Source organism: Diachasma alloeum, unplaced genomic scaffold, assembly GCF_001412515.2.
Source record: "Diachasma alloeum isolate Michigan unplaced genomic scaffold, Dall2.0 Dall_scaffold_01635, whole genome shotgun sequence".
NCBI classification, from domain to species: Eukaryota; Metazoa; Arthropoda; class Insecta; order Hymenoptera; family Braconidae; genus Diachasma; species Diachasma alloeum.
In genome coordinates this window covers 2,887-26,618 of record NW_021681730.1, presented here as the reverse complement: position 1 = coordinate 26,618, position 23,732 = coordinate 2,887, and the positions used below count along the sequence as shown (strand labels likewise).

The 23,732-nt window shown below is 38.7% G+C and overlaps 1 protein-coding gene across 1 annotated transcript in view; it reads right to left on the bottom strand.

Moving 5' to 3' along the window:
* Window positions 1–22,624, bottom strand: part of LOC107046635 — a gene marked incomplete at its 5' end in the record, with an annotated part of 28,532 nt that extends 5,908 nt beyond the window's left edge. Inside the window, 2 exons of the mRNA XM_015269293.1 lie at window positions 20,816–21,148; window positions 22,147–22,624. Of these exons, the coding sequence (XP_015124779.1) occupies window positions 20,816–21,148; window positions 22,147–22,624 (811 nt within the window). The remainder of the gene's footprint in view (window positions 1–20,815; window positions 21,149–22,146) is intronic.
* Window positions 22,625–23,732: the final 1,108 nt, after the last annotated feature.

Genomic DNA, 23,732 nt, shown 5'->3' with positions numbered 1-23,732 from the left:
TCGTCCAGTAGAGTGCGGGGTAAACGCAGACGGACTGCGCAACCTCTTGCGCGTACTCACACGCATAGTCTCACAAGTACAAATGTATTCTTTTATAATATTTTCACACGCCTCTTTACATTTGTACTCTCAGTTCAAATTTAACAATAATCTTAGTTTGATAAATTGGTCCTTGCTTAAAACCTTCGTAAAAATATCCGCTACATTATCTTCAGTTTTAATTTTAACAATTTCAATTAGTCCTTTGATTACACTGTCATGAACATCGTGGTATTTCACTTCAATAAACTTTGATTTCTTCGATAGATTACCGCATTTTGCAATAGTCACTGCGGCTGAATTGTCTTCATAAATTCGTATAGATTCATTGATTTTTATGCCAAAACATTTTTCAACTAGACCTTTTATAAATTTTATTTCACTGAGTGCCTCAGATATAGCCACATATTCTGCTTCAGTTGATGATTTGGTAACCGATTTTTGTTTTCGCGATTTCCAGTAAATTACATTCCCATATAATCCTATTAAATAGCCAGTGGTTGACTTTCTGTCGACTATATCCCCAGCCCAATCTGAATCCACCAAGCAATCAATTGTCTCATAATTTTTAGATCTGGTAAACAACAATTTTAATTTCCTTGTTAAGTATAAATATTTCAAGACTCTGAGTGCGTAGTTAAAATGAGTCTGACCGTAGCAATTTTGATATCTACTAAGATAATTTGTGCTGAAGGCAATGTCGGGTCTAGTTCCTGCACTTACATATAATAATTCCCCTATTATTGTTCGATATTTTATTTCTTTATCAACTTCTTCAGCTGGTTCCAGCTTTAAATTTGTCTCCATGGGCGTATTAAACAACTTTGCTTGCTCTAACGAATATTTCTTGGCTAGTGATTTAATATAGGTCTGCTGACTCAAACTCATTTCATTTTTCGTGTAGTCTTAATCAATATTAATTCCATGTAACTTTTAATTGCCCCCATATCCTTCATGCAAAATCTTTGTGATAAACTCAATTTTACTCTTTCTATTTTTAAAGCATCTCTGCAACATATGAGTAAATCGTCGACAAATAAAATAATGTATACAGGATCCTTATTATCATCTCTTACGTATAGACAGTAGTCATGCTTACATCGCCTAAATTTTTGTTCATTCATAAAACTATTAAAACAATCATACCATAGTCTGGGGCTTTCTCTCAATCCATATAACGACTTTGCTAATTTCAATACTCTATTTGTACCGTCTGAATAACCTAAANTCCATATAATGACTTCGCTAATTTCAATACTCTATTTGTACCGTCTGAATAACCTAAAGGCTGATTTACGTACACTTCTGACTTAATTTTTCCGTTTAGAAAAGCTGTCTCTACGTCCATTTGTTCGATTAACAATTTATTTTGGCAACAATATGAGAGTAATATTTTTAATGTCTCCATCTTTGCTACTGGAGAGTAAGTGTCATTAACTTCACCCTCTTGTTGGAATCCTCTTACAACAAGTCTGGCTTTAAACAAATTTTCATTTTTCTTCTTATAAATCCATTTTACATCTACACATTTTTTATCTTTAGGTTTATCGACTAGTTGCCAGGTTTGATTCTTTTCTATGCACTCTATCTCTTTATCCATAGCTGCTCTCCATTGTTTTGATTCATTACAATTTACCGCCTCTTCAAAATTATTAGGAGTATCAACGCTACTACAATTTACATATACAACATGAGCTAGATAATCATCAGTGTATTTTTTGTTTGGTTTTCTGTCTCTAGTAGATCTTCTCAGTAGTGGCTCAACTTTTCTTTCTTCATATGAATCAGTAGACTCATAATCGGATTCACTTTTTACCTCATCTTTGTTATCTTGATCGTTAGTGTCATTAATATCTTCTGGTTTTTGCTCACTGCTGAAACCGATAAGTTTAATATCGTTATCAATAATGTCGACGTGCCTAACTTCAACAACTCTATTATTAATTAAAACTCTATATCCAACTTCTGAGTATCCCAATAATATTCCTGCTTTGGCTTTGTCATCCCATTTAGATTTTCGTTGTGATTCGTGAATTCTTACAAATATTCGGCTTCCATAGATTTTCAAATTCTTAACGTTCGGTTTTGTCCCAAAAAATATTTCATACGGTGTTTTCAACTCAAATGTTTTTGACAATGTTCTGTTGTGTAGATATGCGGCTGTCTTAACAAACTCAGGCCAATATTTATTGCCAACTCCTGCTTCTGTTGCCAAACATCTGGCTGAATTCATTACTGTCCTATTGAACCTCTCCGCTACTCCATTCAGCTCGTGCACATACGGTGGGCACGGCCTTAATTTTATCCCTTTCTGTCCTACAAAATTGTAAACTTGACTATTCATATACTCTTTTCCGTTATCACAAACTAAGTTCTTAACTCTTTTGCCTGTTATATTTTCCATTAAATTAACATAGTTCTCTAAACATCCAAAAACTTCAGTCTTAGAATTTATGCAATAAACTTTGGCTAGTCGACTGTAATCATCAATTATACTTAGGAAATATTTTTCGCCATGATTTCCTACGGTGGAGTGAGGCCCAATCAGTGTGGATAGTCTCTAAAATTTCGGTAGCTCTTCTTCTGTTATTCTCAAATGGCTTATTTGGCATTTTAGACTGGATACAAATTGCATATTTCATAAATTCTCACTCTAATTCCTTAGGTGTACCGTCCAATAATTCATTCTCACATAATTTCTTTAAATAGTCAAAGTTTACATGTCCTAGTATTCTGTGCCATTTTTCTTTCTGGGTCATTGCCTCTCTACTATTATTTGTTAATTGACTGTTACTGACTTCTCTGGACTGATTTGACTTTGTCCTCATAAAGCTCTTCATTCTATAAATATCGTTTTCCTTTTTAGCAATAGAGATCAACTTATTGAAAGGATTGTATATCTCTGTCACACCACCATAAGATATCACTGTGTTTTTGTCTGTTACTTTAGCAACACTTATTAGATTTTGTTTCATTCCCTTCACGTAAAATACATTAGCTAATTTTATATGGATTTCTCTACCATCAATTTCAAAATTAGTTATCACTGTTCCTATTTTAGTGGCTTTCATACTATGTCCATCACCCAGTTTAACATCTACTGGTCTCTTTAAATTTACGCTTGTATCAAAAAGTTTTTCATCATTGATTATATGGTCTGTTGCTCCACTGTCTAATATCCACTTAATTTCATTGTCTTTTATTTGTTTGTTACTTACGTGTGTCTTATTAACTTCAGTCGTAAATACGTTTGAATAATTGTGGTAGTTGGGTTCACTCTGTTGCTCTTGATATCTTGTCGTTGTATTGGCTGCTCCCCTGTAACTTCTTCTTCTGAATCCCCTGTTGTTGGTCCTGCCTCGATAGAAGTCTCCTCTGCCTCGATTTTGTGATCTGCCTCGATTGTTTCCTCGGTTAATGTAGTACTGCTGCCTACAGTCTCATATGAAGTGTCCTGGCTTCCCACACTTATAACATGTCTGTGCGCTTGTGTTCCACTCTGTATTTAATGCGCTGGCTCTCTCGGGTTCACTCTCGGTCTTGGTTACATCCTTGGGGCGTTCCATCATTTTAGTTGTAATTTTACTCTGTAGAAATCCCACTGTTCTTTGTTGCTCTAGTAGAACGTCGATTGAATCGCCAAAATAACTCATCGATGTGGGTAATGCTTTGATCATATAATTCAGTGTCTCTGTCTCACTTAACTCAGCCCCTGCCGCTTTCACTTCATTTGCTGCTTTATTGAATTCGTCGAAAAATTTGCCAGCTTCTGTGTAATGTTCTAACTTGATGAGTTCTAGGTTGTTTCGGGCAACAATTTGTAGAGCTGTGGATGCTTTTATGTACTCGTCGTCAAGTTTCTTTATCATCTGGAATGGTGTATTTAACAATTTTATACGTTCTAGTTGTTTGTTGTCAATGGCACTGAAAATGTAATTCGTCGCTCTCAATTCAGTCTCTTTCCATGTTGCTTCAACGTCGTTAGTACCTCTCTCTCGCTTTACCACTTCTAAGCATTTTTTCATCTCCATGTACTTAAATATTCTCACTTTCCAGTTACTGTACTCTGACCCATTGAATACTGGTATTAAAATATCGTCGTGTCTAACGTACGATACTCTCGGCGTGGCGTCCATTGTTCTCGTGCCGTTGGTGCTTCTCAAAAATAAAAATTCGATTTTTGGCTTCGGTTTTCACTACTCTTTTTAAACTCCACAACCACGCTCTGCTACCATGTTGGAAATAAACGATTTTTGGTTTGGAAAGACTTCTAGTTGACCATCTTTATTATAAACTTTATTAGAACTAATCTCCTCTGAATTCACACGTGTCTCTTAGATTCTCTCGTCCAGTAGAGTGCGGGGTAAACGCAGACGGACTGCGCAACCTCTTGCGCGTACTCACTGACTATAGTCAAAACTCTTGAGGGTTAGAATAGGGCGATAATTCTCTTCTACTCGCTTAGAGACTTTTTTGTATATACCTGTTGGTCTGAATTCATTTTGAATATCATTAATTTCTCTTCTGAGAAAATTTTCTTCCCGGTTTTATTAATTAAGGAAGGCTATATTTTTTTTTGCTTTCTACTTTTTTGGGTCTCTCTGCGCACATCGCCTAATAATTATTGTGATATTATTTTTTTCGTACTAAACATTATTTTGTTTTCGGTCTCTCTCACTCTCAGTACTGTGACGTCCGATGAAAAATAATAATAATTAGTTTTATTTTTAAATGAATTAAATATCATCTGGCAATCACCAGATGTTTCTCCTATCTTCAACAAATAATTTTTCTCTCGGACTTGTATATTTTTCCCACAGTCCAAAAATACAGCTGCACAAAACTAATTATCTTCAGTACACAATTTTCAGTTCACATCCTGGGAAAAATAAATAGAATAATTTCAGTTTCAAAAATATACGCCGACTAATTCTTTTCGGGTATTTATCCTTAGCGATATTTTCTCATAGTTTTACGATATACAGCCGTCTACATGTCGCCGGTCAAAGTTTAGAGGGTTTAGTTCAAACTTCCAAATCCTTAGCTATTATCAACATGAGGTTTTTCTCATGATAAGAAAGATAAACAGGAAGTTTCAGCGGCCAAAGAACACGTGTTCGTTCGGTCGTTAGGAATGCATTTTTATAAACATTTTCTTTTCAATTTTAAATTAATTCTTTTCGTCTCTTTAAATAATTGTAGCGAAATATGTTAAGTTAAAATTCACTTGACATTTGAGTTAATTGAGAATAATTATTTTTAGTAAATTTTGAATAAAGTCTTTCTCATTAAAAAGAGAATTATTTTTAATTACCAGTTTTGATAAAATCAAATGTTTTAATTTCTCAATTCTCTCAAATATCGTTCATTCAAACTATTTCTTTTTCGAAACATCTTATTCACGTTTAATGTGAATATTTGATTTTCCAAAATTCTCAATTGAGAGAATTTTGTATTGTCAAATAATAATTATTCAATAAGATTAATTGAACTTTTTCAAACGTTTGAAAACTTTAAGTAAATAATGTTATAGATTTAAATTAGAATAATTTTAATTAATTCAATTAATGACGAGATCGTGGAGGGACAATATGGGACTCCTGAAACGATTCTCATTGGTTAGTTGGGGTTGGAAAAGTCCGCCCACAACTCAACGTAATTTTCCAGTGCTAATGTGGAAGAGGGTGGAGTACCTCTGAAACATTGGGACTCATGTGTGTGGAGAGGGAAAACTCCGGGCCAAGGCCAAACGTAATTGGTCCCTTGAGTCTTCCCTCCAAATGAGTGCAAGGGCACACCCTTAGTGTAGTTGATAAAACTATCTGCACTTCGGGGTGTCTAGTTAGTTCCTTTACAATTCCCAAAGTGGAATTTTAATATCGACCCATTGGGCGATTTCTTTGAAGAATCTTTGATTCTTTTGTCCAGAATCTTGTATGATTCTTTTATAAGTCTTTTGGACTTTTATTCATTTAAAATTAAAATTTTGTTTTAAAGTGTTTTTTTCGAATTATACTTTTAGTTTTGCTTAAATTTGTTTAATTGTAAAATCAGTTTGTGTGAAGAAGCAAGTTGTTAGAGTGGATTTAGTGTGTGCGGCATTTTAACCAATTTGGATTAGCAGTGTTTGCAGTTACTGTAAGTTCTTAAAAAAAAAATGTAATTTCCATCAAATTTTGAACTCATTTCTAAAATACAGATTCGTAAGAATCATTTTAGTAAAAACTAAATTCTTTTCATTTTTAAAACCTTTTCTCTTCCCTGAAAATATTCCTTTGTTTATTTATTCTTGGCGGTGAGTGAATAGTTTTTTTTCTCTTCCTTTTAATAATTTTTCAAGTTTACCGGGAATTTCTAGTAGTCAATAATTTTCTTTTCTCTTTGATTCGATTCATCATCAGGGATTCAGTTTATGTCAGGGTTAAATTCAATTTTTATAATTTCTTTACCTAACTTTGACATAACAGTACCTATAATGTTCTTTTTTGTACTCTTTCAAGATTTGAGGATATCGTTTCTGTAAACTTTTAAGACAATATAAAACTCTACATTTAATCATTAAACTTCAGTTATGTGTTTCCTTTTGTTCAGAATAAGAGCCCGATAACCTGTTTTCACCTCAACCTACTCCTCTCTCCACAACCGACCCCCTGAGCAGTGCGAGCACCTTGTCACCTTTCCCTTGGCCCTTCAAGTTTAAGTCTTTTGGGTTTTTTGAATCTTGCGTTTTCGTGTATTTTTCCGCTTCGACCTAATTTCGGTTTGTTATCTCCGCCGAGACAAAGAACAACTGGCACCCACAATCATCGAGTTTTCAGTTTTCTGACATTACCAAGAGAAATGGGCGAGATCACGTTTATTTTTATCCCCAGTAAAAATTGGCCACGTTACAGGATGTTGGTAGGGGTGGTTGCAGAGTTAGGAGAGGTTGATGTTTAGGGGTGGCGTTGAGGTGGAGATAGTGGGGGCAGTGGCGGGCGTCGGAAGGGGGATAGTTTGGATGCATTTCTGGATGGGTTGAGTGGGTTGCGGAGGGGACGGGGTTTGAATGGAGTTGAATAGATTGGAGATTTGATAGTTAGTCAGATAGGCCAAAGCTTTCCACTAAAGAGGTGAGCTTGGTGAGGAAGATGTCTAGGAATGTTCTAATTTGGTTCATTATGAGATGGAGGTTTTGGGGGTGTATAGCCGGTGGGTTGTGGGTCGGAGAGGGGGGTTATTGATTGATTTGTGGCTGATTTAAGAGGTCTGATTGAAGTAACTGTTGCCGATGAGAGAGCTCAGCAGATATCTGTGGTCGGGAGGCTTTGTCGGTATGGGCTGTGGTTTGAAGGGTTTCTGGGTTGCGGGGATTGACCGAGATGGATAGTAGCGGAGAGGTTGGGAGGTATTGGTGGTCAGGGGGGAGGGATTGAGTAAGGGGGGGGGTGAGGTGTAGATTGCTGAATGGGGGGAGGGGCGTTGTGGCCCGGGCTTGCGAGAGACGGTTTTGGATGGAGAACGGGAGAGAGGGGGAGTAGATGGCGAGGGGGGGAGGAAGAATCATCAGGTATAAAGAGGGGAGGAGGAGGAGAAGAGGTATGAGGAGGGCATGAGGATTGTTGATGTAGTGTGTCTGGCTTCTACATAAGAGATCCCATTTGCTGCAGCATATTGATGGGTTTGTCGTTAAAAGATAAGATTGGAATATTCATTGCTTGTTGAGTTGTGTTCTCCCAGACAGTCAATACAGTGGGAACTTTGGTTGGATCTTGGGCAGGGGGAATCGATGTGGTCGTTTTTGGAACAGTGGTTACAGGTTTGAGGGCTTCGGCAGTGCTTTTTGGAGTATCCAAAACAAAGACAGTTGGAACATCTTTTCACCTGTGATACACGGGGATTTACTTCAAATCTTGCGTTGTATAGGGAGACCTTTGAGGGGAGTATTTGGCCTTTGAATTTGATTTTGATGGTTGTTGGTTGGCTCATCTGTCTCTCGCCATTGGGTTTTTTGAGAAATCGGTTGCATTGTTGTATTTCCGTGAACGGGACACTGCTGATGAGGTCATTTTTGAGTCCTTCAAGGGTAATGTGCAGGGGGACACCTTTGAAGAGGTTTAGACGCGAAAGGTTGAATTCTGGGATGTATGCGATGATATTATGGGTTTTGAGGGCTGGATGATCCATTACTGTATGGGCCTGTTTGGATGTGTAGAAGGGAACGATGATGGAGAAACCCGTTTTTCTTGTTTTTGCAAATGTATCGCCCAGTTTGACTGCTTTCAGAATTTTATAGATTATTTTGGCAAGATGGATGCCGTAGAGGGGTTTGGCATTGGGTGAATAGTCTGTTTGAAAGAAAACCTCGAAAGTTCTGTTGGTGGAATGGGGGGGGATGCGATTAGATCTGAGATTTTCTGGTATGGTGGGATGAGGTCGTGGTTGCGATTGCGAAGGTGGGGAGGTTTCCTCCGTTGTGTGTTCGGGTAAAGGAGTGTTTTTGTTGATGGGGAGTTGAGAGGTTAGGATCAATATCATCGCCTTCAGTTTGGATGGATTTCTTGCCGAAAACATTTTTGTGAGAGGATTGTTGGTTAATGATCATTAGATAATCATCGAGCGGTTCAATTAAAGGGGAAGAGATTGACTTTTGGGGCGATGAGTTGGCAAAGTGTTTTAAGGTGTTGAGTGAGGGGTTGACGAGGTGAGCGAGAGGTAGTTGGTTTGCAAGACTATGAGTGATGTACTCTGCACGTCTGGCTGCATAGAAGAGAGCTGTACTTTCTGGAGAAACAATGGGATAATTATAGTCAATAGTAAGTTGAGACGCTGTTGGAGAGGGGGAGCCTTGGAGTAGGTAAGGGTTGTTGTGGGTGATGGGGGATCGGAGAGACGATCCATTAATTGCTTCAGAGTCATTGATGTGATTGATCGGTTTGTAGTAATTATTATTGATATTGTTTGTCATGGTGGGTGTGGAAGTTTCGTTGTCGTTGTCCATACTTGTCAAAGTCTCATTGACTTTGTAACTGGATGACGACGAGGTTAGGCTGGTACGTGGCGCAGCTACGAATGCGTTTGCGTTTCTTATGACAGAGGTTATGGTGGTTGACGACTTGGCTCACAGTAATAGTTTCCCTCGGAGAGCAGCTTTTCGTATTCTTGAAGGTTTCAATCATCAAAACATAATCTCTGTTGAGTTCCTGACTGAAAACTATACTTCTCTACTAATAAGAAAACATTAAAGCAGAAAATGCTGGATTGAGACACGCATTGTACGTCCGATCACTATGGTGGCTTGGCGCCAAGTCCACGGCTATTGTTGAACTGCTATCTGTAAACCGACCGGCGGTTCGCAGCTGAGTGGCGCGACGGGCGCGCCGTCTAGCTTTCGCTGGTGGTTTTACGTGAAGACTAGCGCGCGCGAATTTCAATTCAGATATATGGAATCTCGGTTTTGACTAAATGGTTCATTTAGTCCTGATATGTTCAATTAAAATGCTTCTATTCTTGTGGCAGTATTATCTTAAGGATGTTCTACACCCTTTCTGCCAAAATTCACGTTTTTTTAATTTCTCTGGCAAACTTATGATGGAATTGACGTGAAAAAATATAACGTTTTTGCGTTTTGTCATTATTTAATGACTGACGAAATTTTAAGGTGGTGCGAACATTTTCCTGCGTTTTCTCTAAACTTTTAAAACTGTAGAAAAAACGCATGAAAATTATCGCACCACTACGCAACTTCGTGGGCCATTAAAGAATGACAAACCACAAAATCGTTATATTTTTTCACGTCACTCCCATCGATAATTTGCCAGAAAAATGAAAACAACGTCAATTTTGGCTACAAGGGTGTCGAACATCCTTAACAAGCGAGAAAGTACTATAAATGAATGTTCACCGGAAACTGTTATTTTTAACCGAAAAAACCTAAAAATAGGGAAAGATGGACAGTTGTTCGCCTTTTCGTAACGCGAATGTACTTTTCACCTGAATGAGTGCACTTTTATCTACGGTCACTCTTCCGGGAGTTATTGCAGGATGACAATAAACGAAACCGTAGAAACATAACCGTAAGTAACCCATGGCGATCAATGTAGATGAGTGGGTGAGTTTCCTCTACATGGCCTTTCAACTGTACGAGTGATTCTAATAACCCCGCGAAACGCATAAGCCAGGAAGGATGAGCATTTCAGCTTAACCTCGGAGATCAGTAACGTACACCCAACGAGATCAACGAGATCTCACCGGGAGGCTCAGTTTATCGACCACGAACCACTGTAGATACTCGTCCCACTCAGAATTCGCGTGAATAAAAATTAAATAAATGAAACAGTAAGAACGAATGACCGTAAATGTACTCTGAACCGTAACTGTAACCGTAACCATAAGCTTAGTTCCCCTAAATCGGATGATAACTGAATGTTAACTGAAAATTTAAATGAATAACTAAATTATTTTTACTCGAAATGGAATGATTTCAATTTTACTCGTTTTTAATGGGGATCGACAATCTTAATTATTTTTCCCCATTTTCATTTGGATTGAATTTTGATGTTTCCGCGGAGCTGATGTTGTAATGTTCATGAAAGACGTAGTCCAAGAGCTAGAACTTGTAACGTGGCCTATTTTTGCTGGGACAAAAATGGACGTTCACTCGTCCTTTTTCCTTGGCGAAGTCAGATACTGAAGATAACTCGGTGATTGGGCGCCAGTTGTTCTTTGTCTCGACGGGAACCAAAAAATTACTTCGAAGCGGAAACCCAATGAAGAACCAAAACTCAAAACGTAGAACACTTAAAACTAAAGGGCCAAGGGAAAGGTGAAAGGTAGCTCGCGCTGCTCAGGGGATCGGTTGTGGAGAGAGGGGTAGGGTCACATGGAAAACGGGTCACTCGACTCTTATTCGAAAAAAAAGGAAACACGAAAACCGACAACTAAGGCTGAAATGCAGAGGTCTATATTGTCTCTAATTTGACAGAAAACGCAATTGTAAAATTCACAATAAAGCCATGGGAAAATAATCACAAAAAACACAATTCATCTTGAGCGACAGAAATATAAAACAAAAAAATTGATAATTACAACAAAAATTAAAAAGAACCTAATTGGCTCAGTAAATGCTGAATAGGGAAAGAACCAGACATCGAGCCAAAAAATGAAATGAATTTCCTAAATTGCTATGTCTATAAAATGACCAAGAATGCAGGGGTAGACGCAAAGAAAATAATACCGGAAAACTAAACTCACGGTAACTCGGCCAAAGTCGACATAAACAATTCTTCCTAATTAAACATTATTAAGAAACCCGAAAGGAAACCATAGAAGGCGCGGCGTGGCGCATTATCCGTATCGAAAAGGTACTCGAATTCCTATCAAAATAAACTGGGATTCGCTTTAACAAAAGCATACGCTGTCAACACTCGCAATGACGAGATAACTCGCTTGAGCGAAAGCATCAGACTAGATGCAACGGTAGGCTCACTGTGAGCATTGGCCAGAGGCAAGGTATGAGTATGAAAGGCGGCCATCGGCTACAACTGGTAGCGAACTGCAATGACAGACGACTGAACGACTGTGTCCTGAACGACTGTGTACTATCTGAGTCTAACTGACTGACTGACGACTGACGACTAAACTGAACTGATAAAAGTTCGTAAGCCACGGAAAGTCTTATTATTCTATACACATTCGACCGCAGACCAAAGGGTAGGTCGAAGTGATCGAGTTAGTGATAAACGCAAAAGATAATCTGCACGCGAAAAACTCCCGAATTTATAGGTTTCCAAAAGGTGTGAAATGGAAAGAGAGCGAAAGCCTAATGCTTAAGATAGAACGAGAACACTATACTCGTCATGTGATGATACGTAGGGAGATCACAGGCTAAGACGTAGCAACTGTTCAGCGCTAGGCGTAGAGAAAAGAAATAATAATAATAATAAACTCGACAATACGTAGCGCTCGGTTCATGACAAATCTAAAACTAAATAGAATATCAAGGCGGTTATTCGGCAAGATAAATTCTATTAATAATCATGTTTTCTCTGAAGCCGTATTCTTAAGGATTCTTGGAATAAAGATGCATAAAGCAATCACTAGGTGAAAGCGCAAAAGACAATTTAAACATCTAGACGAAACAAAAAAACATTATTCCTAAACGTAAATGGTCTTGGCAATTCACACGAGTGCAATGGCCATTATTGCTCGTGTGACCTTCCACGGAAACTCAAAAACTAACCTATCTCTTGCCAATGAATCCACTATAATTGAGCGGCAGTATTTCAACTGCATCTACACACGTCTGCAGAGTATCAAAAGAATGGAAAGAATCCTCAGACAATAATCGGGCAGCACGTTAATATTTCGGCCTATGCCGCGAGAATCGTATCGGTCCCGTATAGTTAAATATGAAATTCCCAACGCGCGAACGACACAACGAATGAAATCCTAACAAAAATCCTATTGTAACAAAACCAAAATAACTCAAGTTTATAACTACATAAAATTAACGGACATTAACCGTACGCGATCTGATTAACCTTGCATCTACAGACGCTAAATTAATCCATTGACAATTATCTTGTATTGATTCTAGTAAAAATTTATTAAAACTAAGGCTCTGGATGTCTGACGAAATCACGACCATTTGAAGTTCTCGGTTGTCTCTGACTGGCGCAAGGAATTTCCCAGAATTCCTTACAAGTTAGAACAAGGTTATTGCATCTCCCTACGATAGGGATGCTAATTTTGCGAAGACAAATCACGACTCTCTCTCTTATTACTAAGACTTACTTATTAGCTACTCACTCTTTACACAATTACTCGATCAAAATCCGTTGATTTTCTCTCCGTGCAGTGAACTCACTTACAGGTGGCAGAATGTTCCCAAAATTCCGTCACAATATAAAAAAAAACACCGAAAAAAGTGAAAATTTTCTCAAAATCATGACTTCAGTAATTAGCAATATTTTTTGAACATTTTGTTTTCAAAATTTTCGTCTGATGCTCAACTTTTCAGATGAATTGTTGAATTTCTGGTTGAAATACTACGAGGCAAAAATTAAACTTATATTTTTCTTTCTATGTTTACACACGGATATGAACAACATTTTTATGGACGAAAATTCTGAGTAGTGTGGACTATGATGTTTATGCTTTTGGGTTTTGCGTCTAAATAGAGTTGAATGAATAGGACCTATTATGTCCTGTGACGTGTTATTTTCCGTCACAAATGGTATTTCTTTATTCGACCGTTTCGCGTGTGGGTTTCGAATTTAAAATCACCAGACGGGAAGTCACCAACCGGCAGCGAGAGTCACGAGAGAGGTTCAGTATATTTTGTTAATTATTTGTTTTATATTGCCTTCTGTATTGTTTGAATCGGATCTGGCGCCGACATCGTGGGACTGAGGTGGCAATGTCTCCGGGAATCGTCGAGGGACTTCGGGACACTTCGAGTTCGTGATGAGAGCCTTATGGGTCTCGGTAGTACTTATCTGTCCTCGGCAGTACTTATCTGTCTTTGGATTGCCAGAGGTCGCCAGCTCTCGGGCAACTCTAGGAGAAACGTGACGTAGGAGCCCGGCTGGTTCAATGTGGAAGGGGAAGTGAAGGATTTCACCGAGATCAGAAGGAGGTTGAGTTGAATCGTCCTTTGGTGACAAAATGGTCTGGAGAATGATTTGGAAGGAGGTCAGAGAACATTTGGATTTAATTGATACTCTGGGATAAATTGTTTTTATTAAATAACGTCTGAGAAGTCACTGCGCATGCGCCGACGGACTTGGTTCGGCCATGTGAGCGACAGAGTCTAGTTGTTTGGAAACGGATTGGAGGTGTGAACGGAACGAGCAGCCAATGAGCGTCGTTGCCGCGTTTTCACGGTCCAGCGTGGTGTCGCTGGGAAAATGAACCTCACTTCCCGTTTGGTGGTTTCGCCATCCATTGTGTTTGAGCAATTTGTGAAGTTCGATTGCGTTAATTTTGGAGTTTTGGGGAGCCTGAAGGCGCTCTGGAAGCAGAATCAGACCTGTGGAGGAAGCCCCGAGTGAATTTGTCCGGAGGAAGGTCCCGAGGACTCGGATTTGAGGAGTTTTTGAGACGTTTTCCGGAGACATCGAGGTGGACTGCTGGGTGAGCGTGATGAGTACGACTCTGTATGACGCATTTGTGTGAATTTGTCGTGAGTAGGACTCTGGCCAATTTTAGAATTTTGAATAGATGTTCAGTGCGTCTTAGTCCCGTGGGACTTTTAGAGTTTCGAAATGATTGCCGGATAGAGTCCTAATCACTCTGATCAGTAATTGATTAGTGGGTCTCTTTCGTCTCTCTCTCGTGCGTAATTGGAATCATTGTGTTTGATCATTCGATTTCGGTTGTCTGGCGACATGGAGTCATTTCGTAGAGTTTCGGGCTCTCGGATTTCATATTGCGAGTAACGATTATTTTATGAATATTTTGGTTGTTGAAAATGAGTTAGTGTTGCGTCTAAATTAATTTGTGTTAGAAGAACGCTTTCTCTGTCGGTTAATATTCAGTGAAGGACATTGACCGTAGGTCTTTTGTGTCTCGTGACCTTGCTTCGTTTCGCTGACCCGTTGTCTTGAGTTTTCGTATTTGTTTCGGACAGCCAGCTTTACTTGTCACGTAGACAAATTCTTGGGCTTCGATCGTTCAGTGTTGTTCAATCTACATGATTATTGTTGACGATATTTTGATTCTGGTTTTATTTTCTCTCTTTGACATTGTTTATTCTTGACTTTTGGGGTGGTTAGATCTTTCAATTTAACTATCGGAATCTCTTTTGACTAAATTGACTAAGTATATTACTTCTTTATTTTCCTATCAGAATTCTTTATTCCTTGGACAATTGTAGAATCAGTAACTATCGAAGCCTCATGATCGTTGATCGATCGAAACAACCAAAGGGGGTTTTCCAAAGAAATTGATTTGTTGTATGTGTATCGAGTCATCTAAGTCTGATTAAATATTGTGATTTTTCCCCCGCAATCTTGAGTTAACTTTATTTATTTGGTCAATACCTAGTCATACTTTAATCTACGCTTCACGCCGTTCTTCGGTCGGAGTTAGCAGGAGACCGTTTCGAAGCTTGGGATTATTCTGGAAATTTTGTTTTTGGCTATTCGTTTCATTCCAGTGGTCGTTCTGGTAATAACGACCTGGCGCTCGACTTATTTGTTGTTTCAGGGTTGTCGTACGTCGAAGGGCTACGTAGTGGATCGAGGGTTCCGTGAACCTCAGGAAATTACGTCACAGTCCACGTCATCAGAGGCCCAGGGCGTTGTATCCCTTTGTCATTTTGTTCAGTTCCTCAGAAGAATTGATAAAGAGCGAATGAGTCCTCCGAGTGTATTAAGTAAAGTCTAATTAATAAAGGTTTTTTTACTCATTTACCAGTTTGGTTATTCAAATCATCTCATTTACAATAGGTTATGGGCCCAGAGAACGCCGTGCGCGAACTAGTTTTTAGCAGTTTTTGTGTATGTAGTGTAAATAGGTGAAATAGAAGTTCAAACATATAATTCTAAGTGACAGTTTAGTTGAGAGTGCAGTGATGGCAGAAGTAAAACTCAGTAGGGAGTTCCAGCTATTTAATGGCGAGAAATACAGTGTGTGGAAGTTTAGAATCCGAGAATTACTTATGGGACTTGATGTAATCGAAGTCATTGACTCAAATTATGAAATCGGTATGACGAGGAAATGGAACAAAGCTGGATGTATTGCAGAAAAAGCGGTTGTTCAACATCTTGATGATGTACAGTCGAGCACTAAAGTTCGTAAACAGAATACATAGAATGCAAGTTCAGGCTATTCACGAACTTTAGTTCTCGACTGTATATCTGAATTTTGCAAAGCTTGGTCTCATAACAAAAGCAATCTTTGAAAGTCTGGACAAGGTCTATCAACGTAAAAGTCTCCCCAGACAACATTCTGTGCGGAAAAGGCTACACTCATTAAAACTCCAGGGGGATACACCGTTGATCACTCATCTTACGGAATTTGATGATCTAATTACAGAATTCATTGGTGCAGGTGGTAGAGTTGATGAAGCGGACAAAGTATTACTTTTGTTGTTAACGAGTCTTATGAAGGAGTAATTATTGCACTTGAGACAATCAGTGAAGATCAGTTGATACTTGAATATGTCAAAACACGTTTTTTGGACTATGAAATAAAATTGAGAGCTAAGAGTAGTGACACGAGTGCCAAAGTATTACATGTTGCGAGTGAGGAAATGAGAGAAAAAGACGACAGAATGCCACACTTTGGGAATGGAACTCTACTCCTCCTACGGTAGATGGTACAAATTATTTTGTATTGTTTGTTGATCGGAGAATCCATTATTGTGTTACAGATCCTCTTGCATATAAATGTGAGGTATACTTAGCCTGTAAGGATTTTATTGCTAAGAGTGAGTCATTTTAATTTAAAAGCCGTAAATTTATATAGCGATAATGGACGTGAATATCTATTGAACGAGATGAACCCGTGTAGAAAGGCAAGCGGCGATGCGGCTGAACCTCCGCTCACGCGCTCGAACCGATCACTTAGCCCCGGCTTGACTGTATAGCAAGCGGGGATTGAGCGGAGGGATTTCTACACGGGGAAGAGTATTGTAAAAAAAAAAGGTATCAATTAGCATTTAACGGTTCCACGGACACATCAAACAAATGGTGTTTCAGAGCGTATGGTCCAAACCATAACTATAAGGCTAGGTCTATGATAGTCGGTGCGAAGTTGTCGCAAGTTTTCTGGGATGATGCAGTTTCAACCGCCACTTATTTGATAAATATATCCCTAACGAAAGCTCTGAAGGAGGACAAAACTCCGTATGAAATGTGGAATGACAAGAAACCTTAAATTAAACATCTGAAGGTATTCCGTTCGACAGTATATGTTCATCAAAAAATCAGAAAGTCGAAGTTCGACGAAAAATCCTGGAAAGGAGTTCTGGTTGGGTACGAATCGATTGGCTACAGAGTTTGGGGTGTGGAAACCGAGAAATATGTTGTTGTGAGGTACATCATTGTAAACGATACGAATTTCCTACGCTCGAGGCCTGTAACAAGGCTGGAGGGGGATGACGGGGCCTTAGGTCGGGGTATCCGGATAGAAACTGAGTTCCTTGACAGTAAGTCGGAATCAGTAGCGTCTCGTGCACCTGATATCATAAAATCAGGTGAAGAAAAAGAAATGGTTAGGTCGGATAATGATAATGATCAGGATGGATCACCTAAAATTACAACAATAAACAATGAGCGTGAAGCAACAACGAGTTTAGAAAAATGTATTGAGAACTCTTCATCTGTTATTGATAATGAAATTGAAAAGCCTAGAAGACGTGATCGGATAAAAGATCTCGCCCCTGTGTCATATAAAGAAAATTGTATTGATGATTATATCTTGCGCGGTGAATCTGTCGTATGTCAAATCCTGCAATCATTTGCGTAGAGAAGAAAGAGAAGATAGAGATCATTGGGAACGGGCTATCGAAGGTGAAATGAGCTCTCTTCTCGTGAATGAAACTTCACATTAGTGCCAAAGCCGGTAATGTAAACATTGTTGATTGTAAATGGGTGTTCACGATCAAAAATGATGAGTTTGGAAACCCATTAAAGTATAAAGCTCGTTTAGTTGCAAGAGGGTTTACTCAAGAATACATGGTTGACTATAATGAAACATTTGCTCCTGTAGCGAGAATGGCAAGTTTTCGGTTCGTGATTGCCTCTGCAAATGAGCATAATTTATTAATAGAGCATATGTATGTTAAAACAGACTTTTTAAATGGGGAATTAAACGAAGAAATTTATATTAGGGTATCAGAGGGAATTATTTCAGATGATAATCAGGCGTGTCGACTAAATAAAGCTCTAAACGGGTTAAAGCAAGCAGCTCGGCGCTGGTTCGAAATTTTTGAGAAAACTCTAAAAGAGAGACTTTAGGCGTACCCTGTCGAAATTTAATTGGATGTTTGATGTACATCATGGTTTATACAAGGCCAGATTTGGGTGCTGCAATAAGTATTTTGAGTAGGTTTTCAAATAAAAATAATGAGGAGTTGCGGAAATGTTTAAAAAGGGTACTGAAATATTTAAAGGGTACGCCTGATCTCAAATTGACCTATACCCGGGGTGACTGAGAATGTTTTATGTGATTACGTTGATTCAGATTGGGGAAGTGATGAGACTGAGAGGAAAAGTATATCGCTGTTTATGAAGCAGTAAAGGAAGCATTGTGATTTAGGTCGTTGGCGAATAGTATTAAAATTGAGGGGCCAATAGTAATTTTTGAAGATAACATGGGTTGTATCAGTATTGCAAATAATCCAACGAACTACAAAAGAACGAAACATATTGATATTAAATATCATTTATCAAGAGACCGAATTGCAGAAGGTCTAATTATACTAAAATATGTACGCAGTTGGCGGACGCTTTGACTAAGCCACTTCCAACAGTGAAATTTGTCGCACTGAGATGACAAATAGGGTTGGAATAATCGACTGATACGGAGAATATATTTGCATTTGTATTTTGCATTTAATAGACTAACACAGAAATTGTTTGTGGTATTATTACTAAATATGTAATTGAATTGTATGTATTAGGTGTGTCACTCAATTTTTACAGATTTTTCAGTAAATTTATTTAATAAAAAAAAATTGAGAACAACGAAGTTAATCTTGGAAATATTGTCCATCGTTTTCTATGACCTTGCGCCATCTCTCAGGTAACATTCGAATGCCGTCGCCAAAGAAATTTGCAGGCTTCCAGGCGATTAAGTCATCGACGAATTTACGCACATCGTCCAGCTTGTTGGAATTCGTATAAAATGCAGTGCCGAATGTGTTTATCAGTTGCCATCGTAAACTCTGCTATTCTGAAAGGTTATGTAACTTACATAGACTTGTCGTTCCGTGTTCTGAAACCTTTTGTCCATCCTTTCAAAACCCGAAAAGACCGCGAATATATTTGAAAAAATCTGTAAAAATTAAGCCACACACCTAATAATTTTTGATTAAGGTTTTTTTGGGTTTTTCCTTTAATCCTGCGCAACAAATGTTGGACCATAGTAAGTTTGCCCCAGAGAAAGAAAACGTGAGGAAGGCACATCAATGATTAATTGAATGGATGTTTGATACGCTTATAAAATAACATGTATAATTAGTATGATGATGATTTGAGCCGAAATATTCATTGAGAATTGTTATGGATTGTAATAAGAACGTGACTGTGTGATAGAGCCGATTAATTTTTGAAGGAGCGTGTTGAATTTTTGATTGAAATAATACGAGGCAAAAATTAATCTTATACTTTTCTCTCTATGTTTACACACGGGTATGGAAAACATTTTTATGGACGAAAATTCTGAGTAGTGGGGGCTATGATGTTTATGCTTTTGGTTTTTGGGTCTAAACAGAATTGAATAAATAAGACCTATTATGTCCACGTCACCAAGTAATTAATAAAGTTTTTTTTATTTGTTTACCGGTTTGGTTATTTAAATTATCCTATTTCCAATACCAACATTGATAAGATAATCCCTGACGTCGCATTTTTTTGGGCTTCAGATTTGGTGTGGAACTGGTAATGTATGCGACCGATTTGATTTCTCTATAATCAATTGAACAAATTCGATGCTATCTTTGATGGAATGTATAGTTCAATTAGTGCAATCGTTTGGTACCAATTGGAATTTAACTCATTGCTTCACGTAAGTTTCGAATCGCCTCGGGGGGCTCCCCAAGTATTAGTGCGCCATAAGAGAAGCACGTTAGCGCACACACACTACTACAAACCGGCAAAAAGTGGGGCAACGTGAGACGAAGCAAAGGGTTAATCGGGGATTTGGTTTTCAAGATTTTATTTTCAACTCCCCAATCCACAGGGAAGAATCTTTTTTTTTCATTCACATTTCTTTCCTACCACCATTGCGGTTTTATAGGCTCCCCATTCGTCTGTCTTGCCTCTCCCACTTTTTTCTTTTGATTTTTATCTCCGTTACCATGGGCCGTGTTACTCTTAACTGTACCCCATTCGGGTTAGGACTGCACGGGAAACCATGGAAAACCCCAGTCATACAACCGGCCGATGGTGCAGAGCTCTAATGAGCCCTTCGGTCACTGACTAGAGGGGCACATTAAGCTACTACACCGTGCCTACGTTCCGAAATTTTTGGACGAGGGTGCTCTTAAGCGGTCACCCATCCAAGTACTAACCGCACTAAATGCAGCGGCACTCGGAGATTCGCCGGAGCAATATCTAACTCACCCAACCATTACGGTCGGGTTCCAAAGGGAAGAAATTATTTGCAATTTTGCTACGAGTACGAAAAAAAGACTGTTATGATCGTTTTCATTACCGCTTAAAATATTCTTTTTAATATCATCTCGATCAAGTTCGAAGATGGTGCCGCTCATTTTGTAAATTCTCAAGTTATAACTTTAAGAACCCTAGCAGAAATTGATCGAAATTCTGCGACATTGAGCCAAATGCTTATATCTATAACATTGAATGTCGTACCCCAACTCACGCCACGACATTTTTGCGCTATGAAATTTCTGCTAGAGAACAAACGTTCTTATCACGTAATGAAGGCATAGGTCCCCAAGCATCCTGATTTGAGAAGGCGCATCCATTTGGAAGCGAATTAGTAATTTACTAATAAAAATGATAAAAAAGCTACTAATAAAAATGATAAAAACACCAAATGATAAAAAAGAGCAATTTTCCACTTGTTCTATTTTTGTTGTAAAACTTTTTTGAATACTTACTTCGTCTCTATCTTTTTGTGCTGCCTTCGCAATTGCTCTACACTGCGCCAGCTGCTTCTCCATATCCGTAATTTGATCTTGCATTGTTCTACGAATGGTTTCACACCTCTCTTTTGTCCTTGCTACCTGTCTAGCTGCATCCTGGCGCACTAATTCATTTTCTGAGCTCAATTGAACAATCTCATGTAGTTTCTGTTCCAATTTTTCCTCGTAGTCTGCTTCGCGTTCTTCGAACCGAGATACTGCGTTTTTGAGACGTTCATTTTCGTTTCTCAATTCGTTAATTTTGTTCTCGAGGTCGTCTAGGCGATCAGAGCCTGAGCCTTTTTCACCCTGTAAGGAAATCAACATGGTAAAATTTCACTCGATAAAAAAATCTCCCTGATGAGAAATTCGTTCATTTCATTTCTTTTGGAGGAGGATGGGTGGGTTGAGACTATATATATATATGGAGCATGTTCAATAATAAATTTTCATTTATAGTCCGAACAAACTCGAATAATTATCACAACTAAAATCGAAATAATGCGTCTAAAGCTTTGTGAAACTCCAAAGTTTATCTCGGAAGTGCCACAAATTTGTAGAATTCAACTCATCCCTGAAAGTCACAAATTCGGCTCAGAGATAAAAATGTAATACAGTAGGACTCCTGTAATTTCGACTCGACGGAGAACGAATTCCGAGAAGTCGAAAATAGCCGGCCGAGCTCTCATTGGCCAAGCGCGCGTAGTGGGGAGGTCAGAGAGAGAACGCATTATGTTGCTCTCTGTCTTCGACCGTCGGGCAACAGTGAGTCAATATAACCCCATAGTTAATCAATTTAGAAAAATATGAAACTTTAATAAAAATTAACGAAAACTAAAAATAAGTGAGTTTTGGAGCATAGTGAGAAAAATTAATCCAATGAACAATTAAATGGCAGAAAGGTCGCATGAAAAGAGAGGTGAATCGAGAGGGAAGAAGGAAAACGAGAGAACTTTTTTTTTCAATGAAAAGATTATAAAATTCAAATGACTCAAGGTTTAATTATTGCAACTTTATTATTATGCAGTTCAAACGCCTCCTGCTACAGACGTATCCGAGGAACAATAGATATTCTGTTAATGACTATAACAACAGTCTTACAAACTGAAGTTTCGACTACTTTTTTACAACTATTAATACTTGGACTTATCAACAATATCCCATGACAAATTACAATGCCAAGAATAGGACGATTTTCATTTTTCAGTACAGGCAGATTCGGCGTCGTGTTCTCTTATTTTTTTATCAATATCACGCAAAGATGTGAGGATGTCTTCAGGATAAAAATTTTCCTCGAAATACCTTACCGCGTACGTGAGACAACGGAATGCCTCATGTTTTCGTGTTTTTGCAGTCATCATTTTCAGAGGATCCTCTGGGAGATTATTATTTTCCAGGTCATACACCCCCTCTTTGCAACAAAGCTCAACACCAGAGTCTCTGCGTTTTCCTGGAGCACATGGACTTTCTCGAGCGACGTTTCCATTGTACTCGTCGTCATCTGCCTTTCCTTCCTCTGCTCCTGCCCTTTCGTCTTCTTTCTCCCCGTCTACATCATCTTCAGTTCCACCACTTCTGTTTTGCTGACCTTCGTTGAACACTTGATCAACTATCAAATTTTCCTTTTTTATGATGTCCAAAAATTTTTCCTTGAAGGGATCAACTGCTGCAGCATTGGCCGACAACTTTTCTCCACTGATTTTTACTCCCCGAATCCCGTACCTCTCCCTCCATGCCCTCAGCCATCCTTTGCTTGCTGCGAATGTTTCATTACCACCAAATGCTCTGTTAAATAGTATATTGTGTTACCAGTGCGTAAAGAACCACTTTTTCGCACGCACACGTAACACATCCTACTTTTTATAGTACCTGCCGAGATCACTGTTCAGAACCGTAGTGGGGGTAAAGTGGTTGCTTTTGTGCAAGGTGTGCGTAAAGTTGTAAGTCGTGCGTAAAGTGAATTTCGAGTGCGTAAAGCGAAGTTTTACGCACGACCTCTGAATTTCACGCACATTGTGCGTAAAACAACCACTTTACACACACTAAAAGGTTTCGAAAACTGGACTTATGAGGGAGGTTTTCAAATTACAAAAAATACGTGCTTTTTCTTGAGTCATCGGTCCTGTCAGCGGTACTCCGGCCGCACGTTTATCTCTGAACCAAATCCACATGGCCCTATCAACACGGTCATTCTCGACCCTTGACATACGTTTTTGATTCTTTGGTATTCGATCGCGGGAACCTGCCCACTCCAGTAATTTGTCCTTCTGTTGTAGCCATGCCCTGGGATGCAAGCAGCCACTTAAGTTAGGTGGCTGTTAGATGGCTGTTAGGTGCCCTAGGGAGCAAATAGCCACCTAACAGCCACCTAACAGCCACCTAATTAGGTGGCTGTTAGGTGGCTACTTGTTTTGGTGTAAAAAAGGGTAAATGATATCTGGAACGATTATGGATGTAAATCTATGAATTATTAATGAATTTTAGTAGCGTTAATGACATTAATTTCCATTAATTAAGGAAAATAATGGTTTGCGTATTGAAAGGGAAAATAAATCAGTAGGGGGAACGCCGCCGGATGGCGGCAGTGTCGACTTCTCGCCCAGGCCGATAAAGTCGGCAGCAGTGGCGGGAGAAAATTGATTATCCAATAGGTTCATATTGGCATTTTTTTAAATTAGTTTAATTCTGTACTGACCCAATTGCCCTACGTGAACAATATTATCGCAAATAGATATGTAGGAGGAGAATACTGCGGGTCAAATAGGGGCGAAGAGGGGCATCAAATAATTAGATAAATAAAATAATGGAATCTAAAAATTTTGAACTTTGTGAGAAGTGGGGGGAAGGGTATGTATACGGAGGGTTGAGATTTTCACCCGTTGATGGGGGGGGG